The sequence below is a fragment of the Phycodurus eques genome, chromosome 20, assembly GCF_024500275.1.
Source record: "Phycodurus eques isolate BA_2022a chromosome 20, UOR_Pequ_1.1, whole genome shotgun sequence".
In the NCBI taxonomy this organism is placed as follows: domain Eukaryota; kingdom Metazoa; phylum Chordata; class Actinopteri; order Syngnathiformes; family Syngnathidae; genus Phycodurus; species Phycodurus eques.
In genome coordinates this window covers 15,287,029-15,310,068 of record NC_084544.1, presented here as the reverse complement: position 1 = coordinate 15,310,068, position 23,040 = coordinate 15,287,029, and the positions used below count along the sequence as shown (strand labels likewise).

At 39.4% G+C, this 23,040-nt stretch overlaps 1 protein-coding gene and 1 pseudogene across 1 annotated transcript in view; one reads left to right on the top strand and one right to left on the bottom strand.

The window, feature by feature from the left end:
- The window catches only part of LOC133396153 (protein OSCP1-like), a 112,094-nt pseudogene that overhangs the window by 35,864 nt on the left and 53,190 nt on the right, over positions 1-23,040 (top strand).
- LOC133396121 (protein OSCP1-like) overlaps positions 3,396-23,040 on the bottom strand; it is a 50,157-nt gene continuing 30,512 nt past the window's right edge. The window contains exons 5-6 of the mRNA XM_061665606.1: positions 3,523-3,627; positions 3,396-3,447 (exon numbers count right to left, since the gene is read on the bottom strand). Of these exons, the coding sequence (XP_061521590.1) occupies positions 3,396-3,447; positions 3,523-3,627 (157 nt within the window). The remainder of the gene's footprint in view (positions 3,448-3,522; positions 3,628-23,040) is intronic.

The window sequence follows — 23,040 nt, the reverse complement described above, 5'->3', positions numbered from 1 at the left end:
CACATGCCCAAGTATTTATTTGTTCAAATTGGTCACTTAATTACAGCAGAAGCAGCACTCACGGAGAGGCTCCAGCACGCCCGCGATCCTAGTGAGGATAAGCGGTACAGAAAATGGATGGCTCCATCTATCCATCCATTTTCTTCCACTTATCCGAGGTCGGGTCACGGGGGCAGTAGCTTTAGCAGGAAAGCACAGACTTCCCTCTACCCAGCCACTTCCTCCAGCTCTTCCAACGGGATCATGAGGCGTTCCCAGGCCAGCCGAGAGATGTAAGTCTCTCCAGGGTGTTCTGGGTCATCCCCGGGGTGTCCTCCCGGTGGGACGTGCCCGGAACACCTCACCAGGGAGCCGTCCAGGTGGCATCCTAAACAGATGCCCGAGCCATCTCATCTGGCTCCTCTCAATGCGGAGGAGCAGCGGCTCTACTCTGAGCCCTTCCCGGATGACCGACTTTCTCACCCTATCTCTCAGGGAGAGACAGCCCTGCCGAGGAAACTAATTTCGGCCGCTTGTATCCGGATCTTGTTCTTTTTTCAATGTTCAAACTGCATAATGTTGCAATGGCTTATAATAATTTTAAATATACTTTTTAATGGGGAAAAAACTGTCTCATGTTTAATGAACACTCAGACCTACGACATGTTTTAATGTCAGTCATTATAGCGGTTTTGTTTTTATGTTTTTTTTTTCAAGGTGGTACTTGGTGTAAAACGTTCAGGAACCACTATCACATATTAGGTTAATTCTGAACACCACAAATCCCTAAATTTTTCTGTGAGGAGCATATGTATAGAGTACATAGGAGGGGTGGGAAAACAATCTTAGCTGAATTTCTATCGAAGAGGTCTTTCCCTGTGTGGGCATTTTTACGTGTAAGAGATACACAAACATGAAACACCAATTTCAGATTGGAGCAAGCGGCACAAATAAAGCCGAACGCTGCTGGTTTTCTGGTGAAACATACTTTAAGTTTAATAACTTTATCTTCGTTACCATTTACTTCAACCATTTTTGTACATGGGCTAGCAGTAACTCATATTTAAACTATACAGCGACAACTAGAAACATTAAAAACTTATTGTCCATGTATATACAATATCCAACATTTACCTGCATTAGCTTGCGCTTTAATCCATTTGAAAAATACACACAAAAAAAAACGCTTTCGCGGGAGAATGCCAAACACTTCCGGATATAGAAAACGTGCGGGATGACGTTTATAAAAACGTCACATACTTCCGGTCAAATAACACAACAGCGCCACCTGCGGGCTAATGGCAGACCTTCAGGGGCTCGCGCGACTCTATTTCACTTAGTTTCTATTGTCAAAGAAATGCTCTTTATGGCTATTATTTTTCTAAAAGAGGTCATACAAAAGAGCAATAATCGTCAATAAATATTTGATTAAGTTTGTCAAAAATGGCAATAAATGAATTCAAACTTTATTTAAATGTGTTTACAATTTTATTTAGATGCTATACGCTCAAGGAGAGTGGAAAGTGGTTTGAAGACAGGATTTGAATATTAACATGTCACGAGGGTCAGAGGTCATCCATCATGGCCAGCAGGTCATCTTCTTTGTTACTGTTCACATCATTTGGCATCTCCTCTTGTTCTGCAAAAAGGGCGGCAATTTGAGCCGGCTGAGTATTTAATGTTCAAACCGATAAACTTTATTAATTTTAGCAAATAATCATTCACTTAGAATTTAATGGCTGCAACACGTTCCAAAAAAGCTGCGACAGGGTCATGTTTACCACTGTGTTACATCACCTTTTCTTTTAACAATATTCAATAAACGTTTGGGAACTGAGGACACTAATTATTGAAGCTTTGTAGGTGGAATTCTTTCCCATTCTTGTTTGATGTACAGCTTCAGCTGTTCAACGTATTTTACGCTTCATAATGCGCCACACATTTTCAATGGGAGACAGGTCTGGACTGCAGGCAGGCCAGACTAGTACTCTTTTACTACGGAGCCACGCTGTTGTAACACATGCAGAATGTGGTTTGGCATTGTCTTGCTGAAATAAGCAGGGGCGTCCAAGAAAAAGACGTCAGCATGAATGGAATGGTGCCTTCACAGATGTGTAAGTTACCCATGCCATTGGCACTAACACAGTCCCATACCATCACAGATGCTGGCTTTTGAACTTTGCGTCCATAACAGTCCGGATGGTTCTTGTCCTCTTTGGCCCGGAGGACACGACGTCCACAATTTCCAAAACCAATTTGAAATGTGGACTCATTGGACAGAACACTTTTGCACTTTGCATCAGTCCATCCTAGATGAGCTCGGGCCAAGAGAAGCCGGCGGCGTTTCTGCGTGTTGTTGATAAATGGCTTTTGCTTTGCATCGTAGAGTTTCAAGTTGCACTTACGCATGTAGCGCCGAACTGTATTTCCTGATTCCTGGTTTTCTGAAGTGTTCCTGAGCCCATGTGGTGAAATCCTTTACACATTGATGTCGGTTTTTGATGCAGTGCCGCCTGAGGGATCGAAGGTCACGGGCATTCAATGTTGGTTTTCGGCCTTCTCTGAACCTTTTGATGGTTTTATGGACCGTAGATGATGAAATCCTAAATTACTTGCAATTGTACGTTGAGGAACGTTAATGTCAGGTTCAAACAACCGAGAACATTTAATAAACAATAAGCAAGGAAGGAAGACAAGAGACTGGCTCTTTTTACTCGCGAGTTGAACGGACAGAGTTGTACGCAGTTACACCTCCTACCGCTCTGTGTGGAGTTTGTATGTTCTCCCCGTGCCTGCGTGGGTTTTCTCCGGGCACTCCGGTTTCCTCCCACATCCCAAAAACATGCATTCATTGGAGACTCTAAATTTCCAGTAGGTGTGAATGTGAGTGCGAATGCTTGTTTGTTTGTATGTGCCCTGCGATTGGCTGGCAACCAGTTCAGGGTGTACCCCGCCTCCTGCCCGATGATAGCTGGGATAGCTCCAGCACGCCAACAACCCGAGTGAGGAGAAACGGCTCAGAAAATGGATGGATGGATAAGATAAGTTATGTACATTTATTCGAACAATTGTTCTTAAACCTTTCAACTATTTTCTCACGCACTTGTTCACAAAGAGGTGAACCTCGCCCCATCTTTGCTTGTGAATGACTGAGTAATTCAGGGAAGCTCCTTTTATACCCAATCATGGCACCCACTTGTTCCCAATTAGCCCGGTCACCTGTGGGATGTTCCAAACAGGTGTTTGATGAGCATTCCTCAACTTTCGCAGTCTTATTTGCCACCTGTCCCAGCTTTTTTGGAACGTGTTGCAGCCATAAAATTCGAAGTTAATGATTATTTGCTAAAAACAATCAAGTTTATAATAAAAGCTGATAAGTATCAGTTTGAACATTAATGTCTTTGTAGCGTATTCAATTAAATATAGGTGACTCTCTGCTGCATTTGTCGTCCCTTATTGTCAAATATCCTGAAAGACACGACAGAAATGACGGTCATTTCGGATAAACAGTCCAAATTCTTCCGTAAAACAATCCGTTCTCACCGAATGATCCCAGGAACATCCATTCCATGAGGCTCTGGGCCTGAGGTTGACAGGGCGAAACTCCCGTTGGGATTCTGGATTTTGTTTTTCAGGAAAAATGGACACCTGAATGAAAGCACAATGGAGAAAGGACGCAGTGTTTTTATTTCAGCTGATATCAGTGTTCACTTAGATAGCAAGGAACTCACGTGGATGTGCGTGTCCTGTGAGAATGTGAGCAGCGTTTGTCGGAGAAGATGGAATTCACCCGAAGTCATCGACGAGTATACCTACAATTAAAAGAAATATGTCATGAATGTTACATAATGTAAAATGGCAGTTTATAATTGCCTATATGTCACTCAAGATGGCAGCCAAGTACTACATTTGTCTGAATGAAACTCATCAACTCACTTCCACATTGCTCCTTGGCAACAAGAGGCCACAAGATGGTGGCAAAGCACTACATTTGTCTCAATGAAGCTCCTCAACTCGCTTCAACATAGTTCATTGGCACCAAGATGCCACAAGATGGCGCCAAAGTAATACTTTCATTGCTTTGGCTGGAGCACAAAAAATAAATTTTTCATTGAGTAACAAAGGATAGGTTTCAAATAAAGTCCATAAATAGGTGAATTAGGTGAATGCCAAATATGCGTGGGTTCAATGTGTACAGGCAAGTCCCAATTTAGAGTTGCACTACTTCAGTGTAAGTACACGGATAGCGATAGAGGCAGAGAAGGTCGCCAACAAAGCCAGTAATAGTCATGGTTGTCAGAAAGTAGAGATAATATTGTATAAGCCTGTAATAATCTACTGCATGCTCTGTTTGTGTGTATTGCTGCTCTGTGTCTGTTCAAGTAGCAGTTGTTTTAAGGTTTATGATACCGTAAGACCAATGCTCATGTCCGTTGGCTCATCTATGGCATGTCACATTATATGTTCGCATTTAGCTAATGGACTTTCATGAGGTGAAACTACATGGTTTGGTCAAACATTTTGGTGTTTAATTCTTTTGTTTTATGCTTCAGTTTTACAGTAAACTTTAACTGGGAGTGACAAAATAAACAGCATGAAACAAGCACACTTTGCCACTTATTTGGAGAATGTGCGAGTGAGAGCGTGAGAACAGGTGCTAAGGAATACTTGAAAAAGTGTGTTTTAATCAATTAAAATGTCTTTAAATCATTTGTTTTATAAGGTCTCAATAGATTATGGGTTTACAGCTATTGTGAACATATTGTGACCATATCTTCTCATACTTGTTAATGGAGAAAAAAATGCAAATTGTCAGCCAATACAAATATCTTGGGTAAATAATAGATTCACAGCTTTCCTTTAAAGCCCATATTGACAAATTCTGCAAAAACATGAAATTAAACCTCGCAAATTTTCATGCAGTTCGAAATGAAATGTCAACTGAAGCCACAATAATATACTTACTTGCATTCAATGATTCTTAGTCACTTTAACTATTGCATAACCAGTTGGTCCCAGGCTGGTCAGAATGAAAAAAAAAAACATTGGAAGTTTTGTACCAACAAGTAATTAAAGTGATGGATAAAAAACCAGGGCACTATCATCACTGTGCAATTTAAAAAAAAATGCAGTCTTTTAAACTGGGACAGTCTTCACATATTTGGAGATTTAAATTTGATTTATAAAGTACTGCATGATTTGGCTGAGCTCATCTGGCTGAGTCCTGTAGCTGCCAACACTAAAAGACAAGTATGATATGATGTTTTTTGTTGTTGTTTTGATCAAATGATTTGTGATTTTATTCTCTCTTAATAGTATAGTAAGTCTTTGTTTATGTATCCTGTATTATATTGTCTTGTAGATGTATTTTACTGCTTTACATCATGGCCAGGGGACTACAGATGAAAACTAGCCTTCTGGCTAATTCTGGCTTTTTTTTAACCATGTGTATTTCATGTGTTTTATGAAATGGCATTGTCCCCTTTCAAATAAACTGATTAATAATAATAATCTTTACAACGGGGGGTTCACTGAATTCTGAACAGACTGGCTCGGGTCTACCTCAATGATCTTCCTATGAGGTTCATCCACTTTGTTCACAACGGACAAAACATACGTTAAACCTAGGAAATCAACACGATTTTGCCAATTTTATGTTGCTCATTTGTTCTCATGATCAGTTTTGATTGGCACTGTCAGAGAGGTATTCTGTGAATAGCATGTTCATCATTGTAACAGTAGCCTACATTGGTGTTCCATACTGAGAACGGTTTCCTATGTCATTGTTACCTTCTCCATGCTGACCGTCTTCAGCTTCATGACCGAGACGTGCGCCAAGCGAGTTAGTACGACTTTCATTGTCCTGTGTGAATACAGCAGCTGAGGTTTCAAAAGTTCATCCATGAAGGCTTTACTGAACATGGTCCCGACAATGTCATTCATCACTGTCAACGGGAAGGGACAGAAACACATCGTGGTTGATCCTATATAGTACAGTATGTCACAAACGGGAGTTCACGTGTCACATTTTTGTAAATAATGGTACAACATTGAAAAAATGACACTTAGCTACACTGTCGTTAGTGTACAGTATGGACAACAGTGAAAATGTAGTCTTCCCTCAAAATAACTCAACACACAGACATTAATGTCTAAACAAAATGGCAACAAAAGTGAATACACTCCTCGCTGAAAATGAAATGAAAATGTCTCATCAATAAAGTTAAAGAGGACTCATATAAAATCATGCACCAAATAGATTCAGAAAATATATATGGAATCAAGATTACAAGTTGAAAATGAATACTCTTTTACCAATTATGGAATGAAATCCTCTTTTTTTTTTTTTTTTATCACTCGTCATTTGTTTTGAAGATATTTTGGGTTGATATGCAGAAATAAAATTTCTATTCATTTGGACGCCATCGAGATGAATAAATACATTTCTTCTTGGTACAACTTCTTTGGAAAAATACCACATTTATCAGAAGATGGGGATGTGCTCCAAACCCAGCTTTGTTGTTTATGGGAAATTATCTTATTTAACACCATGGTTGAAAAAAAAATAAGTCATTGAAAACGTTTTGGGAAATATTTGATAGACAATGCATTTTTTTTATTCATCACTTTTCTATTAATTTATTCTTGCCTTTTATCACATCCTTCAATATTTGTGTATAAAAATGCATCTCAATGAATTTGAGTATTGTGGAAAACTTCATTTATTTCATAACTCAGGTAGAAAAGTCATATATGGGTGTTTATTTGATTACAGGCCATTTTGTATCCTGGATGTAAAATTTAAAGAAAAAATATATTTAAATAGATTATTTCAATAACCAGCAGTGGGTGTGCCTAATTATATGTGTTGTCTAAAATTTCATGTTAATATTAGTATAGGTTGACATTTTTTCAGCGGTTTTATGGTGGTATTTTACAATTGTCACCCTGTCCCGAGCACAGGGTTTGGATATATGAAGCTCGATCTTTCTACTAAAAAAAAATGCTAAAATGGTGTAACTTTTACCATAAATTCCTTAAATATAAAAGAATTAATGATTTCTCATCATATATAAAAAACATTTCAAATTCTGTCTTTTATTTTTACGAAAATAAGTTAAAGTCCCTTAAAGTTGCTGTCATTACCGCCACATTGACCATTTTCATATCAATAAAGTTTATTCAAAATCTGAATCTTTATTTCCCTGTGTCATTTTGTCATGTCACTCAAGCACATGCTAGGGCAGAGAGAAGTCAGACAATTTGATAACTGCAAAGTAAGCTTTTTCCTCATTTGTACCCTTAAGTCACATAATATTTTTATCGCATGTCATTACTAAACTACTTGTAGTGTTTATATGTTTAAAGATTTTCCTGTAAAAACTTGATAATCATATAAAAATGTTGTACAGGACTAGCTAGCGAAAAGAAAAATGGAAATGTCATGACCATCACGTCATTACCATCACAAAATTAATAAATTTTTTATTAATATGCCATTGTGGCGGAATGACATTTCTATAGGGTAGCTGACAAAAAGACCAAATTTAAAACAATATATATCTTAAATCGATTCTGACTCACAGAAAGATGACAATTTAGGTAATGTAGGTATTTATCATTTTAGTGACATTTTATTTTTGAGAAAAACCAAAATCAAAAGTGCCCGAAATCAAATAAACACCCATACACACATTCAAATATTTCATGATTTTATTTGAATTTATTTTAATGTATTTTAATTTATTTAAATGTATGTGTGTATGTATGTATTTATTTGTTTATTTATGTATATATTTATTTATTTTAGGATTTTGATATTTATAGCGTACTGCACAGGTCTCAAATTCAAAGCCCGGGGGCCGCATGCAGCCGGCCACATCAGTTGATGTGGCCCCGAAATCAAATAGTTTTTGTCGATTTCCATGATTCTTGCTAAAATCTTTGCCAAAATTTCTAATCGTTGGAGATAATAAATAATATCATTGAGATATTGCAATTATTCATTCATTCATCTCCCGTTCCGCTTATCCTCACGAGGGTCGCTGGCGTGCTGGAGCCTATCCCCGCTATCTCCGGGCGAGAGGCGGGGTACACCCTGAACTGGCCGCCAGACAATCGCAGGGTGATATTGCAGTTATTTTTGCGAGTTATCCATAAGTAAAGCATATGTAATACTATAATGAGGAGATGAAAAATGTATATGGTTTCACAGTCATAATGCAACTCTGAGAGAAACTGTACCAGCAATGCGGCCCGCGACAAAAATGAGATTGACCTCTGGACAGCTAACAAAAATTAACCCACAATTCACCATCACCAGAAACTACAATTATTAGATGCCAAAAAATTTAAATGATTTTCATTATCAAATTTATGAGGGAATGTGTGGCCTCATGTTTTTCCATGTGTTTAATTCATCTGTATAAAAGGAGTTTCACTCTTTGAACTACGGAAATAATGAACTTTCAACAATATTCAGTTTTATAAATTTCGCGCCTTTGTTTATATTTTAAGACACCCCTGGAAAAATGGATGGATGGATGTACACAGAGGCATATTGAACTATTAATAGTGTTAAAAAATTAAAAGATCATTTTATTGAATTGACATCACATCCTAAAAATACGGATGAACTAAACAAATAGAATAGCAGTATTAAAACTCGAATATCCCAAACTCTGATCACTTTATTTGACAGGTTTTTGTTCCAGTGTAAATATCTGCAGTAATCGTTTTGGTCAGCAGAGAGCAGTAGAGAGCAACCAACCCCCTGCAGAGAAGAGATCAGTGGAGCAAGTTGGGTGCAACAAGTGACTGCGGTTCCAGCCTCCAGTAAAAAAGTCAAGCCAGCAGACACAACGATTGTTCATACTAAGCATTACGGTAACACACCGCCAACGTGCTGCAAGGACCAACTTCCAAATTAAAGCTTCACAGAGTAATACATTGGACATCAATGGCGTTTAGGTGAAGGTCAAAACTGAGCATCATATAACCTTAGTATAGGCATTACATTGCACTGGATCCCATTAGATTGTGTAGTCTCATTGAAGACTGATGTTTTACATTTGTTTGCAGTGTCTGCACCTGACATGCACCAGCATCCTACATGAGGGGCACGAGACGGACCTGATCTACCGAGGTGGCATAGGGTGGCAAATACCACCCTAAAAGAAAGGCTTGCCACCCCTGCTGCCACCCCAATTTGCACCGACAAATTTGACATTGATGATCGAGGATGAAATCCAGATGAAATCTTCCACCGCTGAATCCATCTCTTTCAAGTGGGGAAGCGGCACTTATTTGCAATAACTAACTTTTAACATGGAAAAAAAAAAAAAAATAGATTCAAATGTCAAGAAATGCTCAATTTGTATGATTACAAATTATAACAGCAAAGACTCCCTCCTCTGGCTGATTGCTGATTGGGGAGGGGCAAATTTATTGACGTCACCCCAGAGAACTCTGCAAATGTCCAAATGACCAAAACTGTCCAGAACACATGGAAGAAGAAGGAAAAAAGGGGGGAATGTGAGAATGACAGGTCAAGTTGTTGCACCTTTTGGTTTGTCCCGTTAGCTGTCGTAACAGCCGTTACTCGCATTATTGTTTGGCAGTAACGATAAGTAATCAAATGAAGACAATGTTCTATTTTATATTTTAAATTGTGTGGCATGTTATCTTACAAGTTAAAGGCAATCTTAAAACTATTGGTATTTGAATTTTTTGAAAGCTTATTAAAATCATTGATGGAGGGGGGGCGCCATATAAAATCTCACCTTGGGCCGTGACTGCGCAACTGTAGGGACTTTAAATGTCTACAAGGTCTTTTTTTAACACAAAATGTCACCACAGATCCACCAAAGTTGACATTTGATGTTGAGGCTTTGTGTTTGTTACATATATCAAATTATATTTGTATAATTATGATACATGCATTTTAACGTTTGTCATAAGACACGAGCCATTAAGAAAATTTAATTTTAGCAAGTTCGGCTTCAAACAATCAGGTAATCAAACCATAGTCATGTTCGTTAGCATCGCAGACACAGGTCGTCAGCTGTCCCGTTTTCCCACCGCAAGGGAAACCTCAATCCATCAATATTTCTCATCATATGGGTCTTTTAGCCGTGCTTTGTCTGTCTTTCAATTTTCTCCACAGCAAATGAGGCCACTGTTATTTTAACTTTTTAGTTTAACATTAACTAATTCAGGCGGCACGGTGGCCGACTGGTTAGAGCGTCAGCCTCACAGTTCTGAGGACCCGGGTTCAATCCCCGACCCCGCCTGTGCGGAGTTTGCATGTTCTCCCCGTGCCTGCGTGGGTTTTCTCCGGGCACTCCGGTCTCATCCCACATTCCAAAAACATGCATTAATTGGAGACTCTAAATTGCCCGTAGGTGTGACTGTGAGTGCGACTGGTTGTTTGCTTGTATGTGCCCTGCGATTGGCTGGCAGCCAGTTCAGGGTGTACCCCGCCTCCTGCCCGATGACAGCTGGGATAGGCTCCAGCACGCCCGCGACCCTCGTGAGGAGAAGCGGCTCAGAAAATGGATGGATGGATGGATGGATTAACTAATTCATCTTTTGCTTCCTTCTAACCCTAAGTTCTTTTACACACGATTATTATTGTATAGCTGTGATTATGCATTACTAATAAAAAGAGAGTAATCGTTACACATGCCCAAGTAATTATTTGTTCAAATTGGTCACTTAATTACAGCAGAAGCAGCACTCACGGAGAGGCTCCAGCACGCCCGCGATCCTAGTGAGGATAAGCGGTACAGAAAATGGACGGCTCCATCTATCCATCCATTTTCTTCCACTTATCCGAGGTCGGGTCGCGGGGGCACTAGCTTTAGCAGGTATGCCCAGACTTCCCTCTCCCCAGCCACTTCCTCCAGCTCTTCTGAAGGGATCATGAGGCGTTCCCAGGCCAGCCGAGAGATGGAGTCACTCCAGGGTGTTCTGGGTCGTCCCCTGGGTCTCCTCCCGGTGGGACGTGCCCGGAACACCTCACCAGGGAGGCGTCCAGGAGGCATCCTAAACAGATGCCCGAGCCACCTCATCTGGCTCCTCTCAATGCGCAGGAGCAGCGGCTCTACTCTCAGCCCCTCCCGGATGACCGAGCTTCTCACCCTATCTCTAAGGGAGAGCTGGAAACTGCGGAGGAAACTCATTTCGGCCGCTTGTATCTGGGATCTTTCGGTCACGACCCACAGTTCGTGACCATTGGTGAGGGTCGGAACGTAGAGCAACCGGTAAATAGAGAGATTTGCCTTTCGGCTTAGCTCCTTCTTCACCACAACCGACTGATACAAAGTCCGCATTACTGCAGACGCTGCACCGATCCACCTCGATCTCTCGTTGCAGTCTTCCCTCACTTTGTGAACAAGACCCCAGGATAAGTATCCTGGGGGAGTTCAAGTGAACTCCTCCACTTGGGGTAGGATCTCATCCCCGACTCAGAAGAGGGGGCAATCCACCCTTTTCCGACTGAGGACCACTGTCTCAGATTTGGAGGTGCTGATTCTCATCCCAGCCGGTTTACACTCGGCTGCGAACCTCTCCAGTGAGAGATCACGGCTTGATGAAGCCAACAGAACCACATCATCTGCAAATAGCAGAGATGCAATACTGAGGCCACCAAACCGGACCCCCTCTACGCCTCAGCTGCGCCGAGAAATTCTGTCCATAAAAGTTATGAACAGAATCGGTGACAAAAGGCAGCCTTGGCGGAGTCCAGCCCTCACCGGGAACGAGTCCGACTTACTGCCGGCAATGCAGACCAAACTCTGAGGACCGAACAGCCCGTATCAGGGGTTCGGCACCCCATACTCCTGAAGCACCCCCCATAGGACACCCCGAGGGACACGGTCGAACGCTTTCTCCAAGTCCACAAAAAAAATGTAGACTGGTTGGGAGAACTCCCATATTTATGTGGAAGATGCTCGGGGAAAAAATGCTGGTGGGGAACTGATTCAAAGCTTGTTTGGAAGTGAAGTAAGAAGTAAATAAAAACCAAAAGCAAAAGTGTTTTAAATAATGTCTGTAATGCCCAGAGGCGGAGCTATAAAACTATTTATGGGGTGGCAAGAAGGGGGCAGTTTGCAGTCATAGTAGACTGCAAATAAGTCTTTATGAGCTGGAGAGATGAAAAACCTCTCTCACAGGATGCACTGCTCACAGGTAAAACAACCACTATTTTACACAATCTGAACAACTCGTAAAAAACATCCTGTCCAACATGTCAACAACTCCTGACCCATGTCCAACAACTGAACGAACTTGATTCGAGGGAAAATGCCGACATGCAAAACGATAAGCTGCATCTTTTGATTGTGAGAATTCTAACCAGGGATTAACTTTGTACCAGTTGCTGCGGAAGCTTCTGGCTCCTCCCTGGAGGGGGAAACTGTCTCGCATTGGCTGCGCTGGCACCGCGCAACTGGACTTGGATACGTCTGGAAGACGGAGGGGAGGATAGATTCAAACTGCATTAGATCTGAATACAACATTATACAACATCCATCCATCCATCCATTTTCTGAGCCGCTTATCCTCACTAGGGTCGCAGGCGTGCTGGAGCCTATCCCAGCTGTCATCGGGCAGGAGGCGAGGTACACCCTGAACTGGTTGCCAGCCAATCGCAGGGCACATACAAACAGACAACCATTCGCACTCACATGCACACCTACGGGCAATTTAGAGTCTCCAATTTATGCATGTTTTTGGGATGTGGGAGGAAACCGGAGTGCCCGGAGAAAACCCACGCAGGCACGGGGAGAACATGCAAACTCCACACAGTCGGGGCCGGGGATTGAACTCAGAACTGTGAGCCTGACGCTCTTACCAGTCGGCCACCGTGCTGCCAATTATACAACATATCAACTAGTAAAAACCAAATTATTTATAACAATCAGACTGTGATAACATACAGTAGGACTTTAGCCTGGGAGAGTATTTTTAGGTTCATTTGTTAAATTCTGGAATTTAACCTGGCCTTAATATATATTTTAAGAAGTCTCAGCAATGTCTCATGAATTCACCTTACAACAAAAAGTTTGTTTATGCCTTTTGTCGCTCTTATTTCTATGTAACTTCGTATACTATGCAGCAACAACTTCCATACCATGAGGACCAGCTCGACTGGAGATGGATCAGGCACTCTCCTTTCCCTTTCACTGTCTGAACCTTGCACGTCATCTTTCTCGCGGTCTGCCTCCTCATCTTGGTGATGCTCTCCCGCCTCCATCTCTTCACCACTGTGGTGTTCTAACAAGCGCCTCCTGTCCCTGCTCACCATGGGCTAGTATTTCATCACATTTCTTTTGCCCGTCTCTCTCTCCTTTGTCTTTTCTCTCTCTCCTTCTCCATCACCCTTGCTCAACTGTTCATTTTCTATTGCTGTCCCCTTTCTCTTTGGTGAGACAAAAACTGCAAAGGCTACCTCTGCTCTCCATGTCTGTAAGATTCAAAGTAATTTCACAGGGTTTTACAGACGGTGAATCGAGGTTGGCGTTTACCCAGAAAACGTCAGACCTAGCTAACATTACATGTACAGTTAGCGAAGCGTTCTTCACCCTGATTTTTATGAGCTCAAAATCAGCACTGCAACTATACGAGCACTGTGCACTGTGCTTTCATTTTAATGACGTTTCTTGCGAGAGAGACATATAGACAGTTGCTCAGTTTGTACCTGGGAAGCGTTTTTAAGCAATAAAAAACTGCAAATGTGTGTAAAACTCCAACCAAAGCTTTTGGATGCCAAAAACTGCCTGTAACTAGTATAAAGGGCAGAGTTCTACTATAAATAGCCAGAGATTTTAGTGGGAAAGCATCCTTTTTGAAGTTAGGAGTCAAAATAAAAAAAGTGTACAGCCAAGGCGCTGGAAAGCGTTTTTAAGCAATAAAAAACTGCAAATGTGTGTAAAACTCCAACCAAAGCTTTTGTATGCAAAAAACTGCCTGTAACTAGTATAAAGGGCAGACTTCTATTCTAAATAGCCAGAGATTTTAGTGGGAAAGAATCCTTTTTGAAGTTATGAGTCAAAATAAAAAAAGTGTACAGCCAAGGCGCTGGGAAGCGTTTTTAAGCAATAAAAAACTGCAAATGTGTGTAAAACTCCAACCAAAGCTTTTGGATGCCAAAAACTGCCTGTAACTAGTATAAAGGGCAGAGTTCTACTATAAATAGCCAGAGATTTTAGTGGGAAAGCATCCTTTTTGAAGTTATGAGTCAAAATAGAAAACGTGTACAGCAGGCGCTGGGAAGCGTTTTTAAGCAATAAAAAACTGCAAATGTGTGTAAAACTCCAACCAAAGCTTTTGGATGCCAAAAAACTGCCTGTAACTAGTATAAAGGGCAGAGTTCTATTCTAAATAGCCAGAGATTTTAGTGGGAAAGCATCCTTTTTGAAGTTATGAGTCAAAATAAAAAAAGTGTACAGCCAAGGCGCTGGGAAGCGTTTTTAAGCAATAAAAAACTGCACATGTGTGTAAAACTCCAACCAAAGCTTTTGGATGGAAAAAACTGCCTGTAACTAGTATAAAGGGCAGAGTTCTACTTTAAATAGCCAGAGATTTTAGTGGGAAAGCATCCTTTTTGAAGTTATGAGTCAAAATAGAAAACGTGTACAGCAGGCGCTGGGAAGCGTTTTTAAGCAATAAAAAACTGCAAATGAGTGTAAAACTCCAACCAAAGCTTTTGGATGCAAAAAACTGCCTGTAACTATTATAAAGGGCAGAGTTCTACTATAAATAGCCAGAGATTTTAGTGGGAAAGCATCCTTTTTCAAGTTATGAGTCAAAATAAAAAAAGTGTACAGCCAAGGCGCTGGAAAGCGTTTTTAAGCAATAAAAAACTGCAAATGTGTGTAAAACTCCAACCAAAGCTTTTGGATGCAAAAAACTGCCTGTAACTAGTATAAAGGGCAGAGTTCTATTCTAAATAGCCAGAGATTTTAGTGGGAAAGCATCCTTTTTGAAGTTATGAGTCAAAATAGAAAACGTGTACAGCAGGCGCTGGGAAGCGTTTTTAAGCAATAAAAAACTGCAAATGTGTGTAAAACTCCAACCAAAGCTTTTGGATGCAAAAAACTGCCTGTAACTAGTATAAAGGGCAGAGTTCTATTCTAAATAGCCAGAGATTTTAGTGGGAAAGCATCGTTTTTGAAGTTATGAGTCAAAATAAAAAAAGTGTACAGCCAAGGCGCTGGGAAGCGTTTTTAAGCAATAAAAAACTGCAAATGTGTGTAAAACTCCAACCAAAGCTTTTGGATGCAAAAAACTGCCTGTAACTAGTATAAAGGGCAGAGTTCTATTCTAAATAGCCAGAGATTTTAGTGGGAAAGCATCCTTTTTGAAGTTATGAGTCAAAATAGAAAAAGTGTACAGCCAAGGCGCTGGAAAGCGTTTTTAAGCAATAAAAAACTGCAAATGTGTGTAAAACTCCAACCAAAGCTTTTGGATGCCAAAAAACTGCCTGTAACTAGTATAAAGGGCAGAGTTCTATTCTAAATAGCCAGAGATTTTAGTGGGAAAGCATCCTTTTTGAAGTTATGAGTCAAAATAAAAAAAGTGTACAGCAGGCGCTGGGAAGCGTTTTTAAGCAATAAAAAACTGCAAATGTGTGTAAAACTCCAACCAAAGCTTTTGGATGCAAAAAACTGCCTGTAACTAGTATAAAGGGCAGAGTTCTATTCTAAATAGCCAGAGATTTTAGTGGGAAAGCATCCTTTTTGAAGTTATGAGTCAAAATAGAAAAACGTGTACAGCAGGCGCTGGGAAGCGTTTTTAAGCAATAAAAAACTGCAAATGTGTGTAAAACTCCAACCAAAGCTTTTGGATGCCAAAAACTGCCTGTAACTAGTATAAAGGGCAGAGTTCTATTCTAAATAGCCAGAGATTTTAGTGGGAAAGCATCCTTTTTGAAGTTATGAGTCAAAATAGAAAAAAGTGTACAGCCAGGCGCTGGGAAGCGTTTTTAAGCAATAAAAAACTGCAAATGTGTGTAAAACTCCAACCAAAGCTTTTGGATGCCAAAAACTGCCTGTAACTAGTATAAAGGGCAGAGTTCTACTATAAATAGCCAGAGATTTTAGTGGGAAAGCATCCTTTTTGAAGTTATGAGTCAAAATAAAAAAAGTGTACAGCCAAGGCGCTGGAAAGCGTTTTTAAGCAATAAAAAACTGCAAATGTGTGTAAAACTCCAACCAAAGCTTTTGGATGCAAAAAACTGCCTGTAACTAGTATAAAGGGCAGAGTTCTATTCTAAATAGCCAGAGATTTTAGTGGGAAAGCATCCTTTTTGAAGTTATGAGTCAAAATAAAAAAAGTGTACAGCCAAGGCGCTGGAAAGCGTTTTTAAGCAATAAAAAACTGCAAATGTGTGTAAAACTCCAACCAAAGCTTTTGGATGCAAAAAACTGCCTGTAACTAGTATAAAGGGCAGAGTTCTATTCTAAATAGCCAGAGATTTTAGTGGGAAAGCATCCTTTTTGAAGTTATGAGTCAAAATAAAAAAAGTGTACAGCAGGCGCTGGGAAGCGTTTTTAAGCAATAAAAAACTGCAAATGTGTGTAAAACTCCAACCAAAGCTTTTGGATGCAAAAAACTGCCTGTAACTAGTATAAAGGGCAGAGTTCTATTCTAAATAGCCAGAGATTTTAGTGGGAAAGCATCCTTTTTGAAGTTATGAGTCAAAATAAAAAAAGTGTACAGCAGGCGCTGGGAAGCGTTTTTAAGCAATAAAAAACTGCAAATGTGTGTAAAACTCCAACCAAAGCTTTTGGATGCAAAAAACTGCCTGTAACTAGTATAAAGGGCAGAGTTCTATTCTAAATAGCCAGAGATTTTAGTGGGAAAGCATCCTTTTTGAAGTTATGAGTCAAAATAGAAAAACGTGTACAGCAGGCGCTGGGAAGCGTTTTTAAGCAATAAAAAACTGCAAATGTGTGTAAAACTCCAACCAAAGCTTTTGGATGCCAAAAACTGCCTGTAACTAGTATAAAGGGCAGAGTTCTATTCTAAATAGCCAGAGATTTTAGTGGGAAAGCATCCTTTTTGAAGTTATGAGTCAAAATACAAAACGTGTACAGCAGGCGCTGGGAAGCGTTTTTAAGCAATAAAAAACTGCAAATGTGTGTAAAACTCCAACCAAAGCTTTTGGATGCAAAAAACTGCCTGTAACTAGTATAAAGGGCAGAGTTCTACTATAAATAGCCAGAGATTTTAGTGGGAAAGCATCCTTTTTGAAGTTATGAGTCAAAATAGAAAACGTGTACAGCAGGCGCTGGGAAGCGTTTTTAAGCAATAAAAAACTGCAAATGTGTGTAAAACTCCAACCAAAGCTTTTGGATGCAAAAAACTGCCTGTAACTATTATAAAGGGCAGAGTTCTACTATAAATAGCCAGAGATTTTAGTGGGAAAGCATCCTTTTTGAAGTTATGAGTCAAAATAGAAAAAGTGTACAGCCAAGGCGCTGGAAAGCGTTTTTAAGCAATAATAAACTGCAAATGTGTGTAAAACTCCAACCAAAGCTTTTGGATGCAAAAAACTGCCTGTAACTAGTATAAAGGGCAGAGTTCTATTCTAAATAGCCAGAGATTTTAGTGGGAAAGCATCTTTTTTGAAGTTATGAGTCAAAATAGAAAACGTGTACAGCAGGTGCTGGGAAGCGTTTTTAAGCAATAAAAAACTGCAAATGAGTGTAAAACTACAACCAAAGCTTTTGGATGCAAAAAACTGCCTGTAACTAGTATAAAGGGCAGAGTTCTACTATAAATAGCCAGAGATTTTAGTGGGAAAGCATCCATTTTTGAAGTTATGAGTCAAAATAAAAAAAGTGTACAGCCAAGGCGCTGGAAAGCGTTTTTAAGCAATAAAAAACTGCAAATGTGTGTAAAACTCCAACCAAAGCTTTTGGATGCAAAAAACTGCCTGTAACTAGTATAAAGGGCAGAGTTCTATTCTAAATAGCCAGAGATTTTAGTGGGAAAGCATCCTTTTTGAAGTTATGAGTCAAAATAGAAAACGTGTACAGCAGGCGCTGGGAAGCGTTTTTAAGCAATAAAAAACTGCAAATGTGTGTAAAACTCCAACCAAAGCTTTTGGATGCCAAAAACTGCCTGTAACTAGTATAAAGGGCAGAGTTCTACTATAAATAGCCAGAGATTTTAGTGGGAAAGCATCGTTTTTGAAGTTATGAGTCAAAATAAAAAAAGTGTACAGCCAAGGCGCTGGAAAGCGTTTTTAAGCAATAAAAAACTGCAAATGTGTGTAAAACTCCAACCAAAGCTTTTGGATGCAAAAAACTGCCTGTAACTAGTATAAAGGGCAGAGTTCTATTCTAAATAGCCAGAGATTTTAGTGGGAAAGCATCCTTTTTGAAGTTATGAGTCAAAATAGAAAACGTGTACAGCCAAGGCGCTGGGAAAGCGTTTTTAAGCAATAAAAAACTGCAAATGAGTGTAAAACTCCAACCAAAGCTTTTGGATGCAAAAAACTGCCTGTAACTAGTATAAAGGGCAGAGTTCTATTCTAAATAGCCAGAGATTTTAGTGGGAAAGCATCCTTTTTGAAGTTATGAGTCAAAATAGAAAACGTGTACAGCAGGCGCTGGGAAGCGTTTTTAAGCAATAAAAAACTGCAAATGAGTGTAAAACTCCAACCAAAGCTTTTGGATGCAAAAAACTGCCTGTAACTAGTATAAAGGGCAGAGTTCTATTCTAAATAGCCAGAGATTTTAGTGGGAAAGCATCCTTTTTGAAGTTATGAGTCAAAATAGAAAACGTGTACAGCAGGCGCTGGGAAGCGTTTTTAAGCAATAAAAAACTGCAAATGTGTGTAAAACTCCAACCAAAGCTTTTGGATGCAAAAAACTGCCTGTAACTAGTATAAAGGGCAGAGTTCTATTCTAAATAGCCAGAGATTTTAGTGGGAAAGCATCATTTTTGAAGTTATGAGTCAAAATAGAAAACGTGTACAGCAGGCGCTGGGAAGCGTTTTTAAGCAATAAAAAACTGCAAATGTGTGTAAAACTCCAACCAAAGCTTTTGGATGCCAAAAAACTGCCTGTAACTAGTATAAAGGGCAGAGTTCTACTATAAATAGCCAGAGATTTTAGTGGGAAAGCATCCTTTTTGAAGTTATGAGTCAAAATAAAAAAAGTGTACAGCCAAGGCGCTGGAAAGCGTTTTTAAGCAATAAAAAACTGCAAATGTGTGTAAAACTCCAACCAAAGCTTTTGGATGCAAAAAACTGCCTGTAACTAGTATAAAGGGCAGAGTTCTATTCTAAATAGCCAGAGATTTTAGTGGGAAAGCATCGTTTTTGAAGTTATGAGTCAAAATAGAAAACGTGTACAGCAGGCGCTGGGAAGCGTTTTTAAGCAATAAAAAACTGCAAATGTGTGTAAAACTCCAACCAAAGCTTTTGGATGCCAAAAACTGCCTGTAACTAGTATAAAGGGCAGAGTTCTATTCTAAATAGCCAGAGATTTTAGTGGGAAAGCATCCTTTTTGAAGTTATGAGTCAAAATAAAAAAAGTGTACAGCCAAGGCGCTGGAAAGCGTTTTTAAGCAATAAAAAACTGCAAATGTGTGTAAAACTCCAACCAAAGCTTTTGGATGCCAAAAACTGCCTGTAACTAGTATAAAGGGCAGAGTTCTATTCTAAATAGCCAGAGATTTTAGTGGGAAAGCATCCTTTTTGAAGTTATGAGTCAAAATAGAAAACGTGTACAGCAGGCGCTGGGAAGCGTTTTTAAGCAATAAAAAACTGCAAATGTGTGTAAAACTCCAACCAAAGCTTTTGGATGCAAAAAACTGCCTGTAACTAGTATAAAGGGCAGAGTTCTATTCTAAATAGCCAGAGATTTTAGTGGGAAAGCATCCTTTTTGAAGTTATGAGTCAAAATAGAAAACGTGTACAGCAGGCGCTGGGAAGCGTTTTTAAGCAATAAAAAACTGCAAATGTGTGTAAAACTCCAACCAAAGCTTTTGGATGCAAAAAACTGCCTGTAACTAGTATAAAGGGCAGAGTTCTATCTAAATAGCCAGAGATTTTAGTGGGAAAGCATCCTTTTTGAAGTTATGAGTCAAAATAAAAAAAGTGTACAGCCAAGGCGCTGGGAAGCGTTTTTAAGCAATAAAAAACTGCAAATGAGTGTAAAACTCCAACCAAAGCTTTTGGATGCAAAAAACTGCCTGTAACTAGTATAAAGGGCAGAGTTCTATTCTAAATAGCCAGAGATTTTAGTGGGAAAGCATCCTTTTTGAAGTTATGAGTCAAAATAGAAAACGTGTACAGCAGGCGCTGGGAAGCGTTTTTAAGCAATAAAAAACTGCAAATGTGTGTAAAACTCCAACCAAAGCTTTTGGATGCAAAAAACTGCCTGTAACTAGTATAAAGGGCAGAGTTCTATTCTAAATAGCCAGAGATTTTAGTGGGAAAGCATCCTTTTTGAAGTTATGAGTCAAAATAAAAAAAGTGTACAGCCAAGGCGCTGGGAAAGCGTTTTTAAGCAATAAAAAACTGCAAATGTGTGTAAAACTCCAACCAAAGCTTTTGGATGCAAAAAACTGCCTGTAACTAGTATAAAGGGCAGAGTTCTATTCTAAATAGCCAGAGATTTTAGTGGGAAAGCATCCTTTTTGAAGTTATGAGTCAAAATAGAAAACGTGTACAGCAGGCGCTGGGAAGCGTTTTTAAGCAATAAAAAACTGCAAATGTGTGTAAAACTCCAACCAAAGCTTTTGGATGCAAAAAACTGCCTGTAACTAGTATAAAGGGCAGAGTTCTATTCTAAATAGCCAGAGATTTTAGTGGGAAAGCATCCTTTTTGAAGTTATGAGTCAAAATAAAAAAAGTGTACAGCCAAGGCGCTGGGAAGCGTTTTTAAGCAATAAAAAACTGCAAATGTGTGTAAAACTCCAACCAAAGCTTTTGGATGCAAAAACTGCCTGTAACTAGTATAAAGGGCAGAGTTCTATTCTAAATAGCCAGAGATTTTAGTGGGAAAGCATCCTTTTTGAAGTTATGAGTCAAAATAGAAAACGTGTACAGCAGGCGCTGGAAGCGTTTTTAAGCAATAAAAAACTGCAAATGTGTGTAAAACTCCAACCAAAGCTTTTGGATGCAAAAAACTGCCTGTAACTAGTATAAAGGGCAGAGTTCTATTCTAAATAGCCAGAGATTTTAGTGGGAAAGCATCCTTTTTGAAGTTATGAGTCAAAATAGAAAACGTGTACAGCAGGCGCTGGGAAGCGTTTTTAAGCAATAAAAAACTGCAAATGTGTGTAAAACTCCAACCAAAGCTTTTGGATGCAAAAAACTGCCTGTAACTAGTATAAAGGGCAGAGTTCTATTCTAAATAGCCAGAGATTTTAGTGGGAAAGCATCCTTTTTGAAGTTATGAGTCAAAATAGAAAACGTGTACAGCAGGCGCTGGGAAGCGTTTTTAAGCAATAAAAAACTGCAAATGTGTGTAAAACTCCAACCAAAGCTTTTGGATGCCAAAAAACTGCCTGTAACTAGTATAAAGGGCAGAGTTCTACTATAAATAGCCAGAGATTTTAGTGGGAAAGCATCCTTTTTGAAGTTATGAGTCAAAATAAAAAAAGTGTACAGCCAGGCGCTGGGAAGCGTTTTTAAGCAATAAAAAACTGCAAATGTGTGTAAAACTCCAACCAAAGCTTTTGGATGCAAAAAACTGCCTGTAACTAGTATAAAGGGCAGAGTTCTATTCTAAATAGCCAGAGATTTTAGTGGGAAAGCATCCTTTTTGAAGTTATGAGTCAAAATAGAAAACGTGTACAGCAGGCGCTGGGAAGCGTTTTTAAGCAATAAAAAACTGCAAATGTGTGTAAAACTCCAACCAAAGCTTTTGGATGCAAAAAACTGCCTGTAACTAGTATAAAGGGCAGAGTTCTATTCTAAATAGCCAGAGATTTTAGTGGGAAAGCATCCTTTTTGAAGTTATGAGTCAAAATAGAAAACGTGTACAGCAGGCGCTGGGAAGCGTTTTTAAGCAATAAAAAACTGCAAATGTGTGTAAAACTCCAACCAAAGCTTTTGGATGCAAAAAACTGCCTGTAACTAGTATAAAGGGCAGAGTTCTATTCTAAATAGCCAGAGATTTTAGTGGGAAAGCATCCTTTTTGAAGTTATGAGTCAAAATAGAAAACGTGTACAGCAGGCGCTGGGAAGCGTTTTTAAGCAATAAAAAACTGCAAATGTGTGTAAAACTCCAACCAAAGCTTTTGGATGCAAAAAACTGCCTGTAACTAGTATAAAGGGCAGAGTTCTATTCTAAATAGCCAGAGATTTTAGTGGGAAAGCATCCTTTTTGAAGTTATGAGTCAAAATAAAAAAAAGTGTACAGCAAGGCGCTGGGAAGCGTTTTTAAGCAATAAAAAACTGCAAATGTGTGTAAAACTCCAACCAAAGCTTTTGGATGCAAAAAACTGCCTGTAACTAGTATAAAGGGCAGAGTTCTATTCTAAATAGCCAGAGATTTTAGTGGGAAAGCATCTTTTTTGAAGTTATGAGTCAAAATAGAAAACGTGTACAGCAGGCGCTGGGAAGCGTTTTTAAGCAATAAAAAACTGCAAATGTGTGTAAAACTCCAACCAAAGCTTTTGGATGCAAAAAACTGCCTGTAACTAGTATAAAGGGCAGAGTTCTATTCTAAATAGCCAGAGATTTTAGTGGGAAAGCATCCTTTTTGAAGTTATGAGTCAAAATAGAAAAACGTGTACAGCAAGGCGCTGGGAAGCGTTTTTAAGCAATAAAAAACTGCAAATGTGTGTAAAACTCCAACCAAAGCTTTTGGATGCAAAAAACTGCCTGTAACTAGTATAAAGGGCAGAGTTCTATTCTAAATAGCCAGAGATTTTAGTGGGAAAGCATCCTTTTTGAAGTTATGAGTCAAAATAGAAAACGTGTACAGCAGGCGCTGGGAAGCGTTTTTAAGCAATAAAAAACTGCAAATGTGTGTAAAACTCCAACCAAAGCTTTTGGATGCAAAAAACTGCCTGTAACTAGTATAAAGGGCA